At 52.3% G+C, this 23023-nt stretch overlaps 1 protein-coding gene across 2 annotated transcripts in view; it reads left to right on the forward strand.

The window, feature by feature from the left end:
• Positions 1 to 22769, forward strand: part of mettl26 (methyltransferase like 26) — a 58592-nt gene extending 35823 nt beyond the window's left edge. For both annotated transcript variants that reach the window (XM_080206065.1, XM_080206064.1), the window contains 3 exons: positions 2606 to 2673; positions 2812 to 2890; positions 22002 to 22769. In XM_080206065.1, coding sequence (XP_080062191.1) covers positions 2606 to 2673; positions 2812 to 2890; positions 22002 to 22118 — 264 coding nt within the window. In that variant the 3' untranslated portion in view covers positions 22119 to 22769. The remainder of the gene's footprint in view (positions 1 to 2605; positions 2674 to 2811; positions 2891 to 22001) is intronic.
• Positions 22770 to 23023: the final 254 nt, after the last annotated feature.

Genomic DNA, 23023 nt, shown 5'->3' on the forward strand with positions numbered 1-23023 from the left:
TTATACCTCTCCCCCCTCACCCTAAGCCCACGGCCCCTCGTACTGTGCGTCTCTGACATAGGAAATAGCTTACCTCTGTTTACTCGATCTATACTCTTCATAATCTTATATACCTCTATTAGATCCCCCCTCAGTCAGTGTCTTTCAAGGGAACAGAGCCCCAATTTATTCCATCTTTCCTCAAAACCCAGTCCTTCCATGCCAGGCAACATCCTGGTAAACCTCCTCTGCGCTCTCTCCAGAGCCTCCACGTCCTTCCGGTAGTAAGGCGACCAGAACCGGACGCAGTACTCCAAATGCGGCCTAACCGAAGTTCTGTACAACCGCAACATTAGACTCCAGCTCTTATATTCTGTAGCCCTTTCTATAAAGGCTTTCTTCACCGCACTCTCCACTCGCACCGCCACCTTCAAAGACTTGTGCACTCGCACCCCCAGGTCTCGCTGCGATTCTATACTCCTCACGGGCTTACCGTTTACCATATAACTCCCCCCTACGTTATTCCGGCCAAAACGCATCCCCTCACATTTATCCGGATTAAACTGCCTTTGCTGCGAATCTGCCCAATCAGCCAGCTTATCAATATCCCGCTGTGTTGCCAGACACCGCTCCTCACCGCCCGCCGATCCAGCCATCTCGGTGTCATCAGCAAATGTGCCGATCGCACCACCTACTCCCTCTTCCAAATCATTTATATACACTACAAAGAGAAGAGGTCCCAGTACCGAGCCCTGTGGCACACCACTAGTGACAGACCTCCAGCTAGAAGAAGACCCCTCCGCTACTACTCTCTGACTCCTCTTTGCAAGCCAGTTCTCTACCCATCTAGATACCTGGCCACGTCTCCCACGAGCTTTATTTGTTTTATTGTTGTCACATGAAAAGTATTGTTTCTTGCCGGGTCGCGTAGAGGACCCTTTGTGGTTTCTTGCAGTCTTTGTCACGAGCTACGGCAGCGAGAACTCTTGTCGTAAGTCATTGTCCTTTCCCACATCGGTGAGAGCGCCAGCGTGGCGAACGGTCACCGTGAGTACGTCCGGTCGATCGGCCGACAGTGCGTCTTGGTGGCGGCGCTGCCTTTGCGGATCTGAGCGCCGTGACCGACGACCCCTCTTAACCACACTCAGCCGTTGCAAGGTACAGACACCCGCTCACAGCTCAGTCAGCGGTTCATTTCACCTTGCACCTTATAAACGTTTGCTGCTTATTACAGTTGCCAGGTGTGCCGGGGTTGATGCGGCAGGCAGCCAAGGAGGTTTTGCACAGCAATGGACATGGGCAGCTGGGTGGCACCCGGGAAGCGTGGCGGCACAGTGGTTAGCGCTGCTGCCTCTTAGCTCCAGTAACCTGGGTTCAATTCTCGGCTCGGGTCACTATCTGTGTGGACTCTGCACGTTCTCCCCGTGTCTGCGTGGGTTTCTTTGGGGCACTCCGCTTTCCTTCCACGGTCCCAAGTTAAGCGGGTCGGCCGTGCTAAATTGCCCGTCTGCGTCAGGGGGATTAGCTCAGGTAAACGCACGGGGTTACGGGGATAGGGCCCGTGGTGGGATTGTCGTCGGTGCACAGTCAGTTAGTAAGGGTCAGGATCCGTGCCTGCAAATTCCAGTCACGCACCTCAATGCCCGACAAGGGAGAGAGAGGGAAGCGTGTCAGCGAGCGCGGCGCGACGCGTTTGAATAACGATGGTGTCACGGTCGAACAGTATGCTCGAGTCAAGGGCGTGAGGCCGGTGGGAGTACTTTGACGTCGTCAGAACAACTCTTCGGACAGTTACGTGGGTAAGATGGGTACAGAGGGACGTGGGCAGTCGGGACTAGCATAACAGTTAAAAAAACGGGCGGCACGGACAAGTTGGGCCGAAGGGCCTGTTTCCACGTCGTTAAACTCACATCCAACGTGGCCGAGCACACGAACGCCAAGTCCGAGTCCCGGTAGACAGAGATTGCGGTCGGGTGAGCGACGGAGGAGCGGACAGTCGAGGAGTCACTAAGTGTAATGGCGCAGATGGATAGGGCAGTATACAGTCAGTGGCCTTGCGGCTCGCGGGTGGGCTGCATTTCGGGGGCTCCTGCTTCCCGAGGCAGGTGTAGAAGCGGCCAGGACGGGAGACTCTCCTTTGTTTCCAGGGACATCGATGCAGCTCGTAGATCACAGAATCACAGAACCCTACAGTGCAGAAAGGAGGCCCTTTGGCCCGTCGAGTCCGCACCGACCGCAATCCCACCCAGGTCCTACCCCCGTATCCGTACGTATCGTACCCACTGATCCCTCTAACTTCCACATCCCTGGACACTAAGGGGCAATTTCTTAGCACGGCCAATCAACCTAACCCGCACGTCTTTGGACCGTGGGAGGAAACCCGAGCACCCGGAGGAAACCCACACAGACACGAGGAGAACGTGCGAGCTGTACAAGTCAGTGCGAGATTCCTTAACCCTTAGCACTACCACCCCCCCCCCCCCAGCCGCCACTCCCGTTTCCCCCTCTGCCCTTTTATCGTGTGTGTACAGAGCTCCTTGGCCTGTTTGCTCTTGTCAGGCAGGGTTACCGGAGGCCATATTTTCAGGGAATGACCGATGTAATTTGACGCTGTTCTTTCCCACAGCCCTACGCGATCAACGGCGTGATCACCCCACAAAGCAATATCGATTTCGATTCCAGCTTGAGGCAAAGGTAAGAAACGAACGCTGCGTTTTCCGTTCCCCCCCCTGTTTTTACCAAGCCAGTTTGCGAATAATTCTAAAAGACAATAAAGATAATGCCGGTTTTGGAAAAGTCGTGTTAAAAAACGTAACGTTTTTCTTTTGGAAGAAATGCAAGCTGGGGGCTGAGAGACGTACGAACGTTGCAGAAACTGGCTGAAGAAAACGGGATCACGTTCAAGCAGATGGTAAGAATTTCCGATTTCCTAAATAATCACAACGCGCGCGAGACGGCGATTAACGGCACGTTTCGGCAATCGGCGTTCCCCCGCTGCCTTCGAGTCGCTCCCTCGGAACGTGCCCCACGTCTTCGCGTTTACTCAAACCACACACGTACGATCGCAGCACCCCGACAGCGCGGAAGACGGCCATTCGGCCCATCGAGCCGGCACTCTCAACAATCCCACCCGGACCTTATTCCCACACCCCCACGTATCTACGCCGGTAATCTCCCTGACGGTACGGGGCCATTTAGCACGGCCGATCCACCGAACCCCCACACACCTTTGAACCGTGGGAGGAAACCGGAGGAACCCCCGCAGACACGGGGGGAAACGTGCAAACCTAACACAGGCAGTCACCCGGGGACAGAATTGAGGCAGCGGTGCTAACCTCAGTACCACCAAGCTGCTTCGCGGTCTACGAAAAGCAGTAGCGTGGAAGCGTGCGCTGTACGGTCAGCCATTGACCTTTCAGTCTTTGAATCTCTTGTTCCGATTCTCTCTCTCTCTCTCTCGTTCTTTCCCTGCTCGTGTCTTTCTTTCTCATTCCTGCTTTCAGCCACAAGGGACAGAATGGTATCGGGGGGGGAGGTCATTGGAAGAAGTGAGTAACGGTTAGCAGTTGCCAAGTAACCGGCCATCCAGCAGCACCGTTCCCTTACAATCCAGAAGGAGAGGTGGTGTCATCGTGGTATTGTCACTGGAACAGTGATCAGACGATTTGAGGTCTGGAGATCGGAGTTCAAATCCTCCCACAGGAGGTGATGGAATTTGAATTCAGCGGAAAAAACATCGTCGAATTAAAACTCGAATGGTGACCAGCAAACCATTGTTGTAAAAGCCCATCGGTTCACCAATACGTTTCATGTCTTTTCCTGGTCTGGCGTACACGTGACTCCAGATCCACGCGGTCGACAACGTAATCGACTCTAAACTGTCGTAGAAAACCCCCCAGTCGTACCCAAATCGCTAAAGTAAAAATGCTTGGAAAGAACAGTAAGATCCTGCTAAGTCTGTGACATTATCATAAGAATATAAGAAATAGGAGCAGGAGTAGGCCACCTAGCCCTTCGAGCCTGCCCCGCCATTCAATAAGATCACGGCTGATCTGTCGCTGCTCAGTTCCACATTCCCGCCCTCTCCCCATAACCCTTAATCCCCTCTCTCATCAAAAACCCATCAACCCGCATCGTAAAAATATTTAGCGAGGCAGCCTCCACCACTTCAACGGGCAGAGAATTCCAGAGATTCACCACCCTTGGAGTGAAGAAGTTCCTCCTCGACTCCGTTCTAAACCGCCCCCCCTTTATCTTGAGGCTGTGACCCCTAGTCCTACTGTCTTTTTTGGGCGGGAAGAGTCTCTCCACCTCTATCCTATCTATCCCATTCATCATCTTATACGTCTCAACGAGATCTCCCCTCATTCTTCTAAACTCTAACGAGTACAAGCCTAGTTTATTCAGCCTCTCCTCATAGCTCAACCCCCTCAACTCCGGTATCAGCCTAGTAAACCTCCTCTGCACTCCCTCCAAGGCCAAAATATCCTTGCGCAGGTGTGGCGCCCAAAACCGCACACGGTACTCCAGCTGCGGCCTCACCGGTGCCCTATACAGCCGCAGCAAGACCTCCCTACTTTTATATTCAATCCCCCTCGCTATAAAGGCCAGCATCCCATTTGCCTTCCTGACCACCTGCTGCACCTGCAAGCTGGGTTTTTGCGACTCACGCACAAGGACCCCGAGGTCCCTCTGCACCGTCGCCTGCTGCAGTTTTTCGCCCCGTAAGTAATAGTCCTTCCTAGCATTCTTCCAACCAAAGTGTACCACCTCGCACTTGCCAACATTAAATTCCATTTGCCATTTCCTGGCCCGTTCGCCCAGCCTATCCAGATCCTTCTGTAGACTCTCCAAACCCTCCGCACAATTTGCCGTTCCCCCAATCTTGGTGTCATCAGCAAATTTCGACACCCTACAATCGGTTCCCTCCTCCAGATCATCTATATAAATGGTAAAAAGCTGAGGCCCCAGCACCGACCCCTGGGGCACTCCACTCGTCACCGTCCGCCAATCCGAATAGCACCCGTTGACCCCCACTCTCTGCCTCCTATTTGACAACCGATCCTCTATCCACGCTAACACCCTACCCCCAACTCCACGTCCCTCGACCTTCTGCGATAACCTCTCGTGAGGTACTTTGTCAAACGCCTTCTGAAAATCCAGAAAGACCACATCCACCGGCTCTCCTCTATCCACCGCCCTAGACACATCGTCATAGAACTCCAATAAATTTTTCAGACACGACTTCCCTTTAACGAAACTGTGCTGCGTCTGCTCTATCTAGCAATTCCCTTCAAGATGCCTCGCAATTTCCTGCTCAATGACAGATTCTAACATTTTACCTACCACAGACGTTAAACTAACCGGCCTATAATTCCCCGCCTTTTGCCTGGCACCCTTCTTAAACAACGGCGTAACATTAGCAGTTTTCCAATCATCCGGCACTTCCCCGGAATCCAGCGACGTCTGGAAAATAACCACCAAGGCATCCACTATCACCTCTGCCATTTCTTTCTGAACCCTCGGACGCATTCCATCCGGTCCTGGGGACTTGTCCACAATCAGCCCCTCCACTCTGTGGAGCACCGCCTCTCTAGTAACAGTAACGTCATTAAGACCCTCCAGTCCTACCACCTTTCCGTCGCTAACACCCGGCAAATTATTCACGTCCTCCTCCGTGAAGACAGAAACAAAAAAGTTATTCAATACTTCAGCCATATCCTCATCCCCTACCACTAGGTCCCCTTTCTCATCCTCTAAAGGACCAACATTCACCCTAGCCAGCCTCTTCCTTTTTATATATTTATAAAAACTCTTGCTCTCCTTTTTTATATTAAGCGCTAGCCCAGCTTCATAGTTTCTCCTACCCTTCTTTTGTCGACTTCTTTGTCAATCTTTGTTGACATTTAAACCTCTCCCAATCCTCTTCTCGCCCACTAGTCTTAGCTACTCTAAATTTGTCCGCTTTTAATTTAACACTTTCCTTCACAATTTAACACTTTCCTATCACTTGGAGTGACCCCTCCCAAAGTCCTGTACGTGTATTAAGGATGTCCACCATCATGTTGTGTGGTACTACCAGCGTATGAAATGGCATAGAGCCTGAAGAGATACAGCAACTCAAGACTGGGCCTCCATGAGCCACTGTGGGCCACCAGCAGCAGTAAAACTGGACGAACCCACAATCTGTCACCTCTTCCCTGGCACATACCTCTGTCTCTCTCTTTGCTTCCTTCCTTCCCTCCCTCCCTCTGTCCCTCCATTCGTTCCTCTGCCCCCTTCCCTCCCTCCCTCTCTGTGGCCCTCCCTCCCTGTGCCCCCCTCCTCCCTCCCTCCCTCCCTGTGCCCCCCTCCTCCCTCCCTCCCTCCCTGTGCCCCCCTCCTCCCTCCCTCCCTCCCTCCCTGTGCACCCCCTCCCTCTGTCCCTGTGGACCCACCTCTCCCGCCCTCTGGCACCCCCCATCCCTACCTCCCCCCCTTCCTCTGCCCCCCCCTCGCTCCCTCTGCCCCCCCCTCGCTCCCTCTGCCCCCCCCTCGCTCCCTCTGCCCCCCCCCTCGCTCCCTCTGCCCCCCCCTCGCTCCCTCTGCCCCCCCCCTCGCTCCCTCTGCCCCCCCCTCGCTCCCTCTGCCCCCCCCTCGCTCCCTCTGCCCCCCCCTCGCTCCCTCTGCCCCCCCCTCGCTCCCTCTGCCCCCCCCCTCGCTCCCTCTGCCCCCCCCCTCGCTCCCTCTGCCCCCCCCCTCGCTCCCTCTGCCCCCCCCTCGCTCCCTCTGCCCCCCCCCTCGCTCCCTCTGCCCCCCCCCTCGCTCCCTCTGCCCCCCCCCTCGCTCCCTCTGCCCCCCCCCTCGCTCCCTCTGCCCCCCCCCTCGCTCCCTCTGCCCCCCCCCTCGCTCCCTCTGCCCCCCCCCTCGCTCCCTCTGCCCCCCCCCCTCGCTCCCTCTGCCCCCCCCCTCGCTCCCTCTGCCCCCCCCCTCGCTCCCTCTGCCCCCCCCCTCGCTCCCTCTGCCCCCCCCTCGCTCCCTCTGCCCCCCCCTCGCTCCCTCTGCCCCCCCCCTCGCTCCCTCTGCCCCCCCCCTCGCTCCCTCTGCCCCCCCCCTCGCTCCCTCTGCCCCCCCCCTCGCTCCCTCTGCCCCCCCCCTCGCTCCCTCTGCCCCCCCCCTCGCTCCCTCTGCCCCCCCCCTCGCTCCCTCTGCCCCCCCCCTCGCTCCCTCTGCCCCCCCCCTCGCTCCCTCTGCCCCCCCCCTCGCTCCCTCTGCCCCCCCCCTCGCTCCCTCTGCCCCCCCCCCTCGCTCCCTCTGCCCCCCCCCCCTCGCTCCCTCTGCCCCCCCCCCTCGCTCCCTCTGCCCCCCCCCCTCGCTCCCTCTGCCCCCCCCCCTCGCTCCCTCTGCCCCCCCCCCTCGCTCCCTCTGCCCCCCCCCCCGGTCGCTCACTCTGCCCCCTGTTGCTCCCTCTGCCCCCCCGCCCCGTCACTCCCTCTGCCCCCACCCCCCCCCCCCCCCCCTCCCCAGTTGCTTCCTCCTGGTGGTTCAATGTAGAGTTAAGGTGGTCATGCCTGGAGCAACATAATGCATAGTGTTGTACAGTGGGGGTGGGTCACCCGTCTGAGAGCCAATGTTTCACCACTCAAAGAGGAGTACCTTTGCTTCATAATTATTATTAGGGATAGGATTTATAGTTATTTGGAGTGTAATGAATTGATTAGAAATAGTCAGCATGGTTTTGTAGCGGGTAGGTCGTGCCTTACGAACCTTATTGAGTTTTTTGAGAAGGTGACCAAAGAGGTGGATGGGGGCAAGGCAGTTGACGTGGTATATATGGATTTTAGTCAGACGTTCGATAAGGTTCACCACGGTAGGCTTCTGCAGAAAATGCAGATGTATGGGATTGTGGGTAATCTAGGAAGTTGGATCAGGAATCGGCTATCAGATAGGAGACAGAGGGTGGTGGTTGACGGTAAATATTCATCATGGAGTTCAGTTACGAGCGGTGTGCCTCAGGGATCTGTTTTGGGGCCACTGCTGTTTGTAATTTTTATTAACGATCTGGACGAGGGTATAGTCGGGTGGATTAGTAAATGTGCTGATGACACCAAAGTCGGAGGTGTGGTAGATTGTGAGGAAGGGTGTCATAGTCTGCAGGGAGACTTAGACAGGTTGCAGAGCTGGGCCGAGAGGTGGCGGATGGAATTTAATGCGGAGAAGTGTGAGGTAATTCACTTCGGTAGGAGCAACAGATGTGTCGAGTATAGGGCTAACGGGAGGACTTTGAATAGTGTGGATGAACAGAGGGATCTAGGTGTACGTGTACATAGATCCCTGAAAGTTGGGAATCAAGTAGATAACGTTGTTAAGAAGGCGTACGATGTCTTGGCGTTTATTGGTAGGGGGATTGAATTTAGGAGTCGCAGCGTCACGTTGCAACTGTACACTACTCTAGCGCGGCCGCACTTGGAGTACTGCGTGCAGTTCTGGTCCCCGCATTACAAGAAGGATGTGGAGGCGTTGGAGAGGGTGCAGAGGAGGTTTACCAGGATGTTGCCTGGTATGGTGGGGAGGTCCTATGAGGAGAGACTGAGGGATTTAGGGTTGTTTTCGTTGGAAAGAAGGCGGCTAAGAGGGGATCTTATCGAAACATATAAGATGATTAGAGGTTTAGATAGGGTGGACAGCGATAGCCTTTTTCCTCGGATGGAGAAAGCTAGCACGAGGGGGCACGGCTTTAAATTAAGGGGGGGTAGGTACAGGACGGATGTCAGGGGTAGGTTCTTTACCCAGCGGGTGGTGAGGGATTGGAATGCCCTGCCTGCTGCAGTTGTAAATGCGTCTAGTTTGGGGGCGTTTAAGAGATCTCCGGATAGGTTTATGGACGAAAAGGGATCGGTATAGGCTAGCGGGTCATTGTTTTTGTAACTGGTCGGCGCAACATCGTGGGCCGAAGGGCCTGTTCTGGGCTGTAATGTTCTATGTTCTATGTATGTTCATAATGTGTCAGTGAGAGCGAAGTGTTACGATCGGCTCTTCAGCAACTTTTTACCGGCTAGATCAAAATAACTCCCTGGCACTCTCTGTAAAATCAACAAGTAAGAATTTATTTCTCTGACCAACAGTGAACAGGTGAACTAAAGTACTAACAGACCCAATTAAACACGATTCCAATGGAACACTGTTCAGATAAATCCAATTCCCACTTATTAACAAAACTGAAGTACGTCTGGGGTTTGTTCATTGTGGAATATTCTGGGCCTTGTCTGTCGATTCTCTCGACTGGAACTTCTGTCTTGTTTGGTACCTTCGTTATCGAGAAGAGGCTTTGAGATAATAGACGTCAGCTGCGGCGGGTGGTAGTTGCTTTCTCTCTCTCTAGAGCTGCATGAACCGTTGTACTCCGGCAGACGCTCTCTGCGTCCATCGCGCTGCCCTCTTCCTTTTATACTTGCGACGAAATATCAATAACCCCCACAACAGGACAGGTCCCCCGGTCGCCCAAACGGTCGGATTTAAATTCAATAGGCTCTCGGTGTTTAAATGCCCGATTCAAACTCGATCGGCCGAGTTCGACAGCCTGGTCGTTGTGTCGGCATCACCGCCGCCCGGCCTTTCGATAGAAACGTTTCAGTCGGAGTTCTGTATCCGTACTTGTGTTTCGTTTAAGCTTTCTAAGCCCAGAAAAAGCATCACCTTTTCAAGAGACCACGCAATGTTTTCTCCCTATTGTTTTACAACTTTGCAAATTCCAGCGTACAGTTATTTCCGAGTAGAGTAGCTGTAGCTATCAAGTCGGTGCTTATCCCACTGCGCACGAGAGGTCGACACAAACGTCGACCGGTAGTATCAAGTCTAGAGACGCCCAATTTTTCACTCGATTTATTTCTGCGTCTTCGCAACCGACTTGAGCACCGGAAGGAAACCCACGCAGACACCGGGAGGACATAGAGATTCCACACAGGCAGCGACGGAAGCTGGGAATCTAACCCGGGTCCCTGGTGACGTGAGGCAGCAGCGCTAAACGCTCGCCCCCGTACGAGCAAGCAGTCTCTCGCGTGTCACTGGGAAAAATGAGCAGTAATCCAGTTTTCAATCTGTGTTACTTTCATCTTAAGACCTCACAGAGCAATTGCAAACAGCAGAACGTGTTTACTCCAGTTCCCCTCCTGATTCCCACCTCACAGTACCCGAACAGGTGCTCGTGGCAACTAGGGGATTTTTGTAGTCACTTCATGGCAGTGTTATCGTAAGCCCACTTGAGACAGTCCTTAAAAGGAAGCTCGAAACTGTATCCGGACAATACAATGTTACCTCGAGAATCAAAAAGTCCTTTGAATACAGGATCATTGCAGCTTAATGGTGAATCTCACCAGCTTGTCAATAAATGCTAATAATTCCAAAATTGGATTTCTTTTTTAAAAAAAAAGTGTCTCAAAAGCTTGCTTACATCAGTTGAGGGGACGACACGTTATCAAAATTAGTATCACAAGTAGGCTTACGTCGACACTGCAACGAAGTTACTGTGAAAATCCCTGAGTCGGTGCCTGTCAGTACAGCGGAGAATTTTGCACCTAACCAGTACATCTTGCAGACTCCGGGAGGCAACCCACGCAGACACGGGGAGGACGCGCAGACTCTACACAGTCCCAGAAGCGTCGAAGATAGAGAACGAGGTACAGCCGTTTAAAAAAGTCAGTAGGGACATCCCTGGTATTTACAGGCCGGTGAGTTTGACATCAGCGTCAGGAAGTTTTTCGGACAGAGTCCCGAACGACTGGACGTACACGCGTTCGGAGCGTCGCGATCCGATTAGGGATACGCAGCACGGCTCGGTTAAGGGTGTGAGAAACGGTCAGACGCTCACTTTTACGATCCCCCCCTCGAATCGAAGACACGGACGAGTTCAGCTAACCGTCGGTTTATTCGATCTTGCAAGAAAGGGTGCCGTCCCGTGGGTACACACACCTTGCTTTACACAATCATAGTTTATATACATTTTTCTAGATAACAATAGGACAGCCCTCCTTTCTTCATTGGTTACCACTTCCTAATCCCTTTACCGAGTGAGCTCTTCCCTTGTCGACATCCCATCAACTCTAATCCAATCAACCCCTTTAAGGCTTAAATCGTTTTACCTCTCATCAATTCAGCTAACTCTTTTTCATTGTCCTGTAAATTGCTAACACATTTATTTTATATGGTGTAAGTTAGTTTGTTTTCCTATCTCTTTTCTGAAGACCCCGGGCGCCTGCCAGTCTCATGTTTTTTTTCTCTTCTTTTTCTATGTGTTTCATCATCCGCTGGTCTTAGCGTTTAACCCCTTAGGTTACATTAACGGTTCTGTCATGGTTTCCGCCCCAGATGGCTTGACTCAAAAATTACACTACCATCCCTTACAATCCCCCCTGTTTTTCTTACGCTTTGTAATTTTTGACGTTCTTCTGGTGTTCCAGGCGTTCCAGCAGGTCAAGGGCCTGTTCATCCAGAGTTTTATCGTCTAAGAGGCTTATCCTCTCTTCCGTCTCTAAATTCACATTTATTACTTTTCCATTCAGGACATCCCCCTCAGTCAGGGCTGTTTCGATTAGCCGCTGAGCCAACCCCCGAACACGAGGGACGATACAGCACCCTAGGGCGGCCAATACCCCTGCCGTCACCGTGAAAGAGACAAGGACGGACATTACTACTCCTTTCCGTTTGCCGAACCAAGCTTCCAACCGCCTAGTGAGATCTGGGTCTGTACCCGAGTTCTCAGCTAGTTCATTAGCCAGGGTCGTCAGCCCTTCGAGGGCTCGGGTAATTGACCCATCGGGAGCTGTGTTATTTGGGATAAAGGTGCAGCATTCAGTTCCTATCGTGACGCGTACCCCCCCTTTGTCTGCTAGAATCATGTCCAGGGCTAGCCTGTTTTCCCAGGCCATCCTGCTGGTTGCGTCCAATTGTTCCGCTATCCCGCTTATCGCATTTCGGGTATAATTAACAAAGCTCTGTCGATTATAATAGATATAGTTGATCCAATCCACGTTCTTGTTAACGGTCACCCACCAGAACAGGGATTCAAACCCTGCTGCTATCTGGCTCCTGGCTTTGTACTCATCAGGGACCCGCCTAGGGACCTATACGGCGTCCAGATATATTCGTTCATCAAAAGAGCCCGGGAGGCTCCTTTTCCCTCGTTCTTTTCCACGGGGTCCCTGATGTTCGAACGCCAGGGTAAAGGGTACGGCCAATTGGCTAAGTGCACAAGTGCCCTTCCATTTCTGAGGTAAAATGGGTCTCAAAGTCCTCCCCCCACAGTACCACCATAGATAGAACAAAGAACAACACAGCACAGGAAACAGGCCCTTCGGCCCAACGAGCCCGTGCCGCCGTCCCACTGTCTCAGTGACCTATTCGTGATTTTAGTCTACACCTGATGTGCGAGGATCAGGGAGGTCCAATTTAGGGACAATTTAGTACCCAATCGATCAGCCTAAAAGCACATCTTTGGGGGATGTGGGAGGAAACCGGAGCACCCGGAGGAAACCCACGCAACCACGGGGAGAACGCGCAAACTCCCACAGACACAGGCCCAAATCCGTGCGTCCGCACAGCAACAGAGATAGTCTCTGAGCTGTCACGTTGCCCTCGAGACGGTCCAGTTTAAGCACACCGACGACACGAAGCGACAGGCAACTCCCGAAGCGACGTCCAAGAGCAGCCCGCTACAACCTGCCGCATGCATGCCCCTTGCTGGACTTAAATGCCTGTGGAGACAAAAAAATTTATTATTAAACAGGCAAAGACTAACATCCCTGATCCCTGATCAGCTCTAGGTACCTGGATTTGGGAGTAGGTTCCTCCCTCGGTGGTGTCGCTGACTTCCTTAACTGTTCCACACCTATCGAAGCTTCCCACTTCCTCGTCCAATCCATCCCCGGTCTGGGCGATACAGGTGTGATGTATCCCCGTCACTCTGGAAAAAGGGGGGGGTCGAGACGCCCTGTTCAGTTTGACTGGGGGAAATGTCAGCCTCAAGGAGCGACAAGTGGGGTCTCCCTGAGCCTCTATGTTTTGATACAGTTTCACCATACACTCCATTTCAGCTGGTTCTTTATCCCATCCCAGCGGGAATGGGACCACCTGGGGAGTTGGCCGGCTATCGGTGCACGCATAACAGTTACCCTTTCCGACACTTCGCACCGCATATTTGACCCGTTCTATCCAGGCGTTCGCTTCCCTGAATCCCGTTTCTATTTCAACGGTCTCTCTTAAATCCTTTACCTCCACTACCCTGACTTCTCCCGAGACTCCCCGGCTAGGGGCGGAGGAGTTCCTGGTTTCGGCATTTTTGACTGTAACCCGCACACGACACAGGGCCACCCCCCACCCTCCCTGTGCGTTCCTTGATCTTGACCCCAAGAACTTGTCCGTCGAGGCCCTCCGTCCCACCGTCGTCTGACTTTTTTACGGTGAGGTAGAGGGGGTTACATTGGTTTAGCTTACAGTCTCTGGGAAAGATCTTCCGTGGAACAAGCGATATTTTCTCGCGAATCCTTAACTCGACGTCCTCATTTAACCCCCCTACTTGACAAGATTCTACTTTCCCCTGTTCATTTTTAGTACACTTTGGGTTCTTACCGAAGACAAGTAATTCTATTTCCCTCCCCTGGTATCCCTTCTGCCCCGTGAGGTCGTCTTTGCAGGGTACCATTCGACAAAGGTCAATCTCAATTACCTGTGCCTGGGGTGATTGGATTATAGTAAGGGAGTACACTTGGGCCGCCCGCCCAACACCCACGCCCCCATAGAGTAAACATGTTATCGGTAACATCCCGCTATTGCCGTATATTGCCCAAATTAACATATCAAAAATCAAGTCCGATCAGTCCTTGGTGGTGCGGTGGCCAGGGGTAGACACTTCTTCTGCCGGTTCTGGCACCGGTCCTTTCACTCGAGCGTAACGCGTCCGGCCTTTCTCAGCCGTGCGGATAGCCGTTTCCGTGGTCAGAAGTACCAAGAAGGGACCATCCCAGATCGGTTCTAAAGTCCGGAGTTTCCAGTTCTCGATTAGGACCCAATGCCCTGGCTCGATGGTGTGCATCGCAAACTCGAGAGGTGGTGTCTGTGCCAGGAGTCCCTGTTGGCGTAAATGAGATAGAGCAGACCCCAGGACCTCAACATATTTATGCACAAATACATCGCGGGACTCGAATGTGGAGAGTTCCCCTTTTGGTCCATTAAAGGGGAGACCGAACATTATTTCGTACGGGGACACCCCCGAGTCCCGCCGTGGCTGCGTTCTTATTTGCAGCAAGGCAAGGGGAAGGCACTTGGTCCAGGGCAACCCGGTCTCCGTCCTGAGTTTCGTCAGCTGTTTTTTAATAGTCTGATTCATTCTCTCCACCTTGCCTGTGGACGGGGGATGCCAAGGGGTGTGGAAATCCCAGCTTACCCCCACTGCCCGCACTACGTTCTGTAGGACAGTGGACGTAAACTGGCTCCCCTGGTCTGAATCGATGGCCCGGGGGAGTCCGTATCGTGGGATAATTTGTTCGAGAAGGACCTTGCTAACCTGTGTCGCCGATGCCGTGGCGGTCGGGTACGCCTCAACCCACCCTGTCAAGTGGTCCACTATTACCAAAAGATATTTCAGGCGCCCTATGGGGGGGAGTTCGGTATAATCCACTTGGATATACTCGAAGGGCCTATAGGCTGGGCTTCTCCCTCCTTGCTTCGTATTCTGTCTCAGTCCTTTTTTATTTATCTTCCGACAAATTACACGATCTTTCGTGACTTGCTTAGCCACAGTGTATAAACCGGGATGTGCGTACCGACGCAGAAATGCATCGCACGTCGCCTGTGTCCCCCAATGTCCTCCCCGACGGAGATGACTAATTACGTCTCTGGTCATCGGTCGGTTTAACAGTCGTCGACCGTCGGGTCGTGTCCATTTCCCTCTTTCATCTTTCTGACCCCCGAGTGCTTTTAGCTCGGCTTCTTCCTTCTCGCTAAATGCTGGTGTTTCTGTTACTTCAGACACTCGGGGCACCCAGACCAAGCAGTCCACTATCTCCTCCTCCGTCCCTGCCAATTTTGCTTGTTCGTCCGCCAACTGGTTCCCCTTTGTCTCTATCCCATTGTCTCTCTGGTGTCCTTTTACATGGACCACAGCAATTTCCCGTGGCCCCAGCAGGTCTTTTAATATTTTAGTAACCGATTCCTCGTGTATCAATTCTTTTCCCCTACTATTTATCATTCCCCTTTCCTTCCAAATTTTTCCAAAAGCGTGTACCACCCCGAACGCATACTTGGAGTCGGTGTAGATGGTCCCTATCAATCCCTCTAAGCCCTTGAGAGCCCGGTGTAGAGCATATAATTCACACGTCTGGGCAGACCAGGCATTAGGCAGTCGCCCCCTTTCTACCAAATTCCAGCCAGCTTCACTAATGATCGCGTATCCATTATGCCTTTTTCCGTTTACCACCCGGGAGGATCCGTCTATATACCATCGCTTTCCAGTGTGAAGAGGGGAGTCCCTCAGATCCTCCCTTACCTTACTCTGGAGATCTATTATGTCCGAACAGCAACGTTCGAGTCCCTCGCCTTCTTCCCCCTTCCAGAGGAATTCAGCTGGGTTCTGACAGGAATTGACCTCTATCTTAAGATCGTCCCGATCTAGCAAAATGGCCTCGTACTTCAAGATTCTCGAGTCCGTCAGCCATCTCCCAGCCCTCTGATTTAAAATAGTCCTAACCTGGTGGGGGGTAATGACCGTCAAGGGTGCCCCAAATGTCAGCTTCCTACTTTCTTCCACCAATTTGGCCGTGGCAGCCACCGCCTGGACACGTTCCGGCCAGCCTCGGGAAACCGGGTCCGGTATCTTTGATAAGAATGCCACTGGCTTCCTTTTTCCCCCCCAATCTTGGGTTAAAACTACGAGGGCGGTTCCCTGTTTGGCATTTACAAAGAGTCTGAATGCCTTACTGAAATCTGGCAAGCTCGAGACTGGCGCGGTCATCAATTTCTGTTTCAGGGTCTCAATTAGTTCCTCCTCTTTCTCGTCCCACTGGATTTTGTTAGGAGCCCCCTCTACAAGCTTTAGGTACAGACCCTTGGCGAGGGGGGCATAGTCGTCTATCCATAATCGGCAATAACCTAAGAGTCCCAAAAACATTCGTAACTCTCTCTTAGTTCCTGGGAGTCCCGGTTCAACTATTCCCCTCACCCTTTCCGGACTTATTTTCTTTTGTCCCTGGCTCATCAAGTGTCCCAGATAATTAACCTCTCTTTCTGCATATTGGAGCTTCTTCTGGCTCACCCTTAGTCCCTGTCCTGCCAAAGAATTCAGAAGGGTATTTGTTCCCGCTACGACCTCCGCTTCTGTGGGTCCGGACAACAGGAGGTCATCCACATACTGTACGAGTTTGAGGGCTGGGGAAAGGATCAGTCCCTCTAATACCTGTTCTAAAATCTGACCAAACAAATTTGGCGATTCGGTGAACCCCTGGGGAAGCACTGTCCAGCGGTATTGCTGCTCCCTGCCCGTGTCAGGGTCCTCCCACTCGAAGGCGAATAAGTCTCTACTGGCCTCGTCCAACGGGCAGGCCCAGAAGGCGTCCTTTAAATCCATTACACCGAACCATTCACGTTCTGGGAGTATCAGCCCTAGTACAGCGTATGGGTTCGGCACCACCGGGTGTCGTACCTGTACAATCTTATTGATTTCTCTCAAGTCTTGGACCATTCTGTAACTGCCGTCGGACTTCCGGACGGGCACAACGGGAGAGTTATATCTCGACATACGTGGTTCCACCAGCCCGTCACTGATCAGATCTTTCATCACTTCTTTCAGGCCCTGTCTCCCTTCCCGGAAGATAGGATACTGACGTATCTCGACAGAGGGGCTCTGGGGCTTAAGATCAATTTTTACAGGCTGAATCGAGAGTCGCCCTCTGTTTCCCTTGGCCGTCCATACTCTAGGGTCTATACCCATGAGTCGGTCCTCGCTAAGGTATGACACAGTTACCACCAGGTCTTCGTCGTCCCCTACATTTATTCGGAGCCAGAAGCGGATTATCAGGTCCCTCCCCAACAGACCGTAGGGGAGATGAGGGAGGTGGAGGAGCTCTGCTAAAAGCTCCTATTCCTCCCATTGTAGTACCTGTGGTTCAAATAGTTTTGCCCTAAATACCCCTCCCTTTACTCCTGATATGTTCAACATTTTAGTTTGGTAACTGGCTCCTGTAGGATAGATTGGGATTGAGGATCTGCCTGCCCCCGTGTCAACTAAAAATGTAACATCCTCCTTTTGTGGACCCACCTTTAAATTTACCAGGGGTTCTTGGTAGGTCCTTTTTCCGATTCTCCCCTGACCCCTCTGATCAACCTCACATTCCATTTCATAAATCCCTTCTCGTTCCTTCTTAAATTCAGGACACTCTCTTTTGAAGTGTCCCGGTTTCCCACAGTGGTGACGCTCGGCCGCCCGGGGCCGGTCACCACCGTAAAATTCTCCTCGTCCTCTACCTCGGCCCCTCCTGGCCCCCCTTTCCTTCCAACCTCCCCTTGACCTTCCTCTACGTACTGTATATCCTTCATCCGTTATCCCGGTGGCCTTACATACTTCCCTAACAGCTGCCACCATCATCTTTGCCTTCTGCTTTTCCTTTACAACCTCTCTCTGAACAAAGACCTTCTGCGCCTCCCGCAATAATTCCGCCATGTCCTTCCCACTCCAATCCTCAATCTTTTGTAGTTTTCTCTGGATATCTGGCCAGGATTTCGTTACAAAATTAATTTTTAGCATTCCCTTTCCAATTTCATCATCAGGATCGATTCCTGAATATTTGCGGACAGACTCCCTCTGTCTGTCTAAGAACGTGCTGGGTGATTCATCTTTTCCTTGCCTAATATCAAATGCTTTTGCCACATTCTGCTGCTTGGGGACACATGTCTGGATCCCCCGAGTTATAAGATTCCGGAGATCCGACATGTTTGTCCGCCCTTCCTGGGTATTATGATTCCAATTTGGATCCTCAAGAGGGTATTTTTGATCTCCCCTGAGTTGTTCTTGCTGTTGGTGATCCCTATCCCAAATTTCCATGGCCCTATTTCGGATCATAACTCCTTCATCATAGTTGAATAATATGCTCATCGTGGCCCGGAGTTCCCCCCAAGTATACGTGCTCGGACCCAGGAATTGGTCAAGTTGTGTCGCTACCGCGACAGGGTCTTCCAGGAGAGGGGGCAACTCCTTCCTAAGTTGTCGGATGTCTGTCGAGTTAAGAGGCACCACCGCGAACCCTGTCTCTCTTTGTCCGAAGGGAACCTCCCTGAGGGGGTGCATTTCCACCTCGGGCGCCGAAGCCCCATTATTCTGCTGTTGTTCCAGGGACCGTTTTATTACTAACCTCTCGGACCTCCGCAGACCCTCGACTGGGGGTCCGCCTCCTGCGCCGTTCTCAAGCTTTATGAGATCTTCCCCTCGGGCCCCATTATTATTCGGTCGATATGCAGGGGGTACATTTGGTACAGGAGGGGGTGGCGGCGGGAGGTCGTCAAGAGGGTCCCATTGCCCCGGTCTGCTCTGTGGGATCATTGGATACAGGGAGACTGGTTGTGGCGATCTACTCGTCGCGCCCACCCGACGGGCAGCGTACTTACTTTCCTCGGGGTTAAAGGGTTGTTTACTATTAACGTATAAATTTAATATCTGACAGACCCGATCCTCGTCCGATCCATATTTTGGCGACGATACAGATGGTTTTTGGATTGGTTCCTTCGTCCGCACAAAACAACAATATTTTATCATAACCTTCTTTTTTAAGTCCTTAGTCTTTTGGTCCCGATCCCAATTTTCTAACTGTATCCCCAGAGGACTGTCGGGGGGTATTCCCTTTTCATCATTATTATTTCCCGGTTTCCCATCCTTAATCTTGGACGGTTTACCTCCCACGGTTAGTCTTCCGTTGTCGTCTTGGACACAAGTTAATTTATTTGCGCCCTCAGATCAAACTGTCATAACCATAAAGTCAACAAGGAAGAAAATGACTCTCACCCTCAATCAGCCGAATTCCCGGGAGAGAAATTTCTTACCTTGATCCGTGCACGGAGTTGTCCGACTTCTTCCAATGACGTGTATACCCCCTCACAAATTTCAGTCACAGTCCTAGTGTATAGAAGTCATCCGTGTGATTCTCCAGGGTCCAGAATTATCTCAATTGAGTGGTTTCAGATTCCCCTCCTTCCAGGCCAAAACGACGTTTTTACGTGTAAAATACACCAGACGCGTCTTATTCCGTCGATTTGGTCTAGTCGAGGGAAACCCCCGTTACAATTCCGGATCCCGGACGAGCCCCCAATCGTGAGAAACGGTCAGATGCTCACTTTTACGATCCCCCCCTCGAATCGAAGACACGGACGAGTTCAGCTAACAGTCGGTTTATTCGATCTTGCAAGAAAGGGTGCCGTCCCGTGGGTACACACACCTTGCTTTACACAATCATAGTTTATATACATTTTTCTAGATAACAATAGGACAGCCCTCCTTTCTTCATTGGTTACCACTTCCTAATCCCTTTACCGAGTGAGCTCCTCCCTTGTCGACATCCCATCAACTCTAATCCAATCAACCCCTTTAAGGCTTAAATCGTTTTACCTCTCATCAATTCAGCTAACTCTTTTTCATTGTCCTGTAAATTGCTAACACATTTATTTTATATGGTGTAAGTTAGTTTGTTTTCCTATCTCTTTTCTGAAGACCCCGGGCGCCTGCCAGTCTCATGTTTTTTTTCTCTTCTTTTTCTGTGTGTTTCATCATCCGCTGGTCTTAGCGTTTAACCCCTTAGGTTACAATAACGGTTCCGTCATGGTTTCCGCCCCAGATGGCTTGACTCCAAAATTACACTACGATCCCTTACGAGGGGAGGTCTCGCTTAAAGAATCGGACAGACGTATTCGAGGAGGTGACAAAAACGGTAGACGAAGGACGAGCCGTCGACGTCGTCCGTACGGTTTCGAATAAGGCGTCAGACGAAGTCCCTCACGGTAGGCCGGCGAAAAAGGTTAAGGCTCACGGGACACAGGGAGAAGCGTCGAGACGGGTCGAAAACCGGTTCGGCGACAGGAGAGAGAGAGCAGTAGCGGAAGGGTCATTTCGCAGCCGGAGGTCTGTCACCGGCGGTCCGCCGCAGGGCTCAGTACTGGGACGTCTTGTATTCGTAATATATATGGACGACTTGGAAGAGGGAGCACGCGGCGCGATCGGCGAGTTTGCAGATGACGCACAGGTGGCCCGTTTGGCGGATCGCGAGGAGGAGCGTCAGGTGACACAGCACGATATAGATAGGCCGCTACATTGGGCAGACAGACAGCAGATGGAATTTAATCCTGACAAGCGTGAGGCGATGCATTTTTGCAGGAATAACGTAGAGGGCAGTTACATGACAAAGGGTAGATCCATTAACAGTACAGAAACGCAGAGGGACGTGGAAGCGCAAGTGCAGAAGTCTGTGATGGTGGTGACACAGGTGGAGAACGTTGCAAAGAAAGGTTACGGTATGCTGGCATTTACAGGAGCGGGTACAGAGTGCAGAGCTGGCGTGTAATCCTGCAGTCGTACAGAACATCCGCGAGACTGCGTTCGGAGTACCGCGAACAGTTCCCGTCACCTTACGACTGCCAGGAAGTGGTGATCCTGGAGAGCGCGCAGAGGAGGTTAACTGAGGCGCTGCCTGTTACGGAAGGACTGGGTTACAAGGAAAGATTGGGTAAAGTGGCGTTGTTTTCCTTAGAAAGATGGAGATTGAGGTTGGACCTAATAGAGGCGTCCAAGATAACGAAGGGTACAGATAAACAGCGCCAGGCCTTTTCCTAGGTCGCAGACAAACGTCACGAGCGGCCACGGGCTGAAGGTGAGGGGGGAGCGGTGTAATTCGGACGCGAGAGCGAGGTTTTTCACATGGAAGGTCGTGGGGGTCTGTAACGCAGTGCCAAGGTGGTGGTGCAGGCAGGCAGGCACACGCTGGAGTTGTTTAAGGTTTACTCAGATAGACACAAAAGCGAGAAAAGGACGGAGGGTGAAAGGAGCTTGTTTTCAAAAAGGATCAGCGCCTCGGGACGTTGCTGGAAATCGACTGTTACACGTGTCGACGTTTTTCTCTTTTACTCTGCGTGCGTGTGTCGGTCCACCTTGTCGTTTAACGAGGGGCATACACGTAGCAGGTCGTGCGTGGGCTGCCCTTGGATGTTTTGAGAGTAGCGTAGTACTTGGTGTCGTTTGCGTATGACTAAAACCGGACCGGGAGGCGGGCACCACGATTGTTCAGTGACTATCACTGTTTGCTGCGCAGATAAGTGGATTTGGGCTCGCGTCTGCGGGAGTTTGCGCATTATCCCCGTGCTCGCGTGTGTTTCCTCCAGGCGCTCCAGTGTCCTCCCAGACCCCCAAGACGTGCTCTCAGGCCGATCGGCGGAACAAATCGTTCCAAAATTATTCTCCCCTTAATCTAGTTTCCAATAGGGGTACCATTAGCATAGACACGGGTCAAGGGCGGAGGTGGAAAAGCATATCGTTAAGACGACGGCGTGGGCTCGTTGGGCCAAAGGGCCTGTTTCCTGTGCCGCGTTGCTCTCTGTTCTTTGACAGTCACCCAAGACCAGAATCGAGCCTGGGGCCGCGGCGCCGCGAGGCAGACGTGCTCACCACCGTGCCGTCGAAGTCGATAACTCCCTTATCGGATCGTGCCTTTCGATTTACTGAACGGTACGTCGTTAAAATGTAGCGAGTTAACCCAGTCAGCATTTTGCACCAAACGAGCCTTGCGTTGCAAACGTTTAAGAAGTCTGACCACACCAGGTTTAAGTCCAACAGATTTATTTAATAGTAAACTGACAGGCTTTTGAGGTTTACCTTTTTGTCAGGTGGGTGGAGCCGGTATCCTCACCTCCTGCAAACATTTAGTCAGATTCCACAGCGAAAGCGGGTGACGCTGCGGTAAAGCAAGCAGGGGTCCAGCGGTATCGTGCGCGCGTTAACGGGTGCTGTGCTTCGTTTCCAGGTCGACATGCCGGCGAACAACAAATGCCTGATCTTCCAGAAAAGGTCGAGCGTATCAGCAGAACCATCCCGTCTGCAATTCCATGGCCGAACACAGGGCGGAACCGTTCAACTCTGAATCATTGTGACAAGGTGTAACCACGCATTAGTGCCGTTCAACCTCTTTCAACTAGTTGTCCCTCAACTGAACCAAAGAGACGACTCGCATTAAGATGAACCTGTCGCAGTATCTAATTTTACAAGCGTTGAAACCGATCAATTTCAACCCTTTGCTTTGCTTTGTGCTGTGGAAGTACACCGAGTGGTAACATTAATCAAATTGTCTTAATGACTGTAAAAAAAAGGGTGTGTTTGAAAAGTACTTTTAACACGCAGCTGTGTTTTTCTCCACCCTCCCACTGTTTGCCCCCAAGCAGGCTGCACCTTTGACTAAATCCTTGGAAGAAAATCGTAACCTCTCTTTGCGCTTTCTGTATTTGCAGTTGGACGTTGACCCTTGCTGTTACCTAGGTCCAAAAAGAGGGCCAATGGCTATTTCACACAATGTCAATAGCCTCCTATAACCGACGCGTCATGTTAATCTGGGATACACTGTGAGTAAGCGTGCGTGTGCGTGCATGTGAGATGCTGGATATTTGACGTGGCCTGTGTGCGTGCAGCTCGGCAGAGAACGTGTCCAGAGTATTCATAGTAACGGAACGGTGAAGGAAAACGTGACCATCTTTTTGTTTAACTGAGTGCCTTTGATTGGGTCTGTACTGTGAATACGTTAATTATACATATAAAAAGCTGAAAAGGAGTTATTGTCTTCAACAGTCCGCTTCCTTTGGAGCTGTAGCGGTACAGGAGGGGGAAACAGCAGCGGAGAGGTATGTGCAATGTGAGGGGAGGGGAGGGGACATAGGTGAGGGGGGAGGGGAGGGGACATAGGTGAGGGGGGAGGGGAGGGGACATAGGGGAGGGGGGAGGGGAGGGGACATAGGGGAGGGGGGGGGAGGGGAGGGGACATAGGGGAGGGGACAT

This window comes from Carcharhinus amblyrhynchos, chromosome 18 (assembly GCF_965287045.1).
Source record: "Carcharhinus amblyrhynchos chromosome 18, sCarAmb.v2.hapA, whole genome shotgun sequence".
Lineage (NCBI taxonomy): Eukaryota > Metazoa > Chordata > Chondrichthyes > Carcharhiniformes > Carcharhinidae > Carcharhinus > Carcharhinus amblyrhynchos.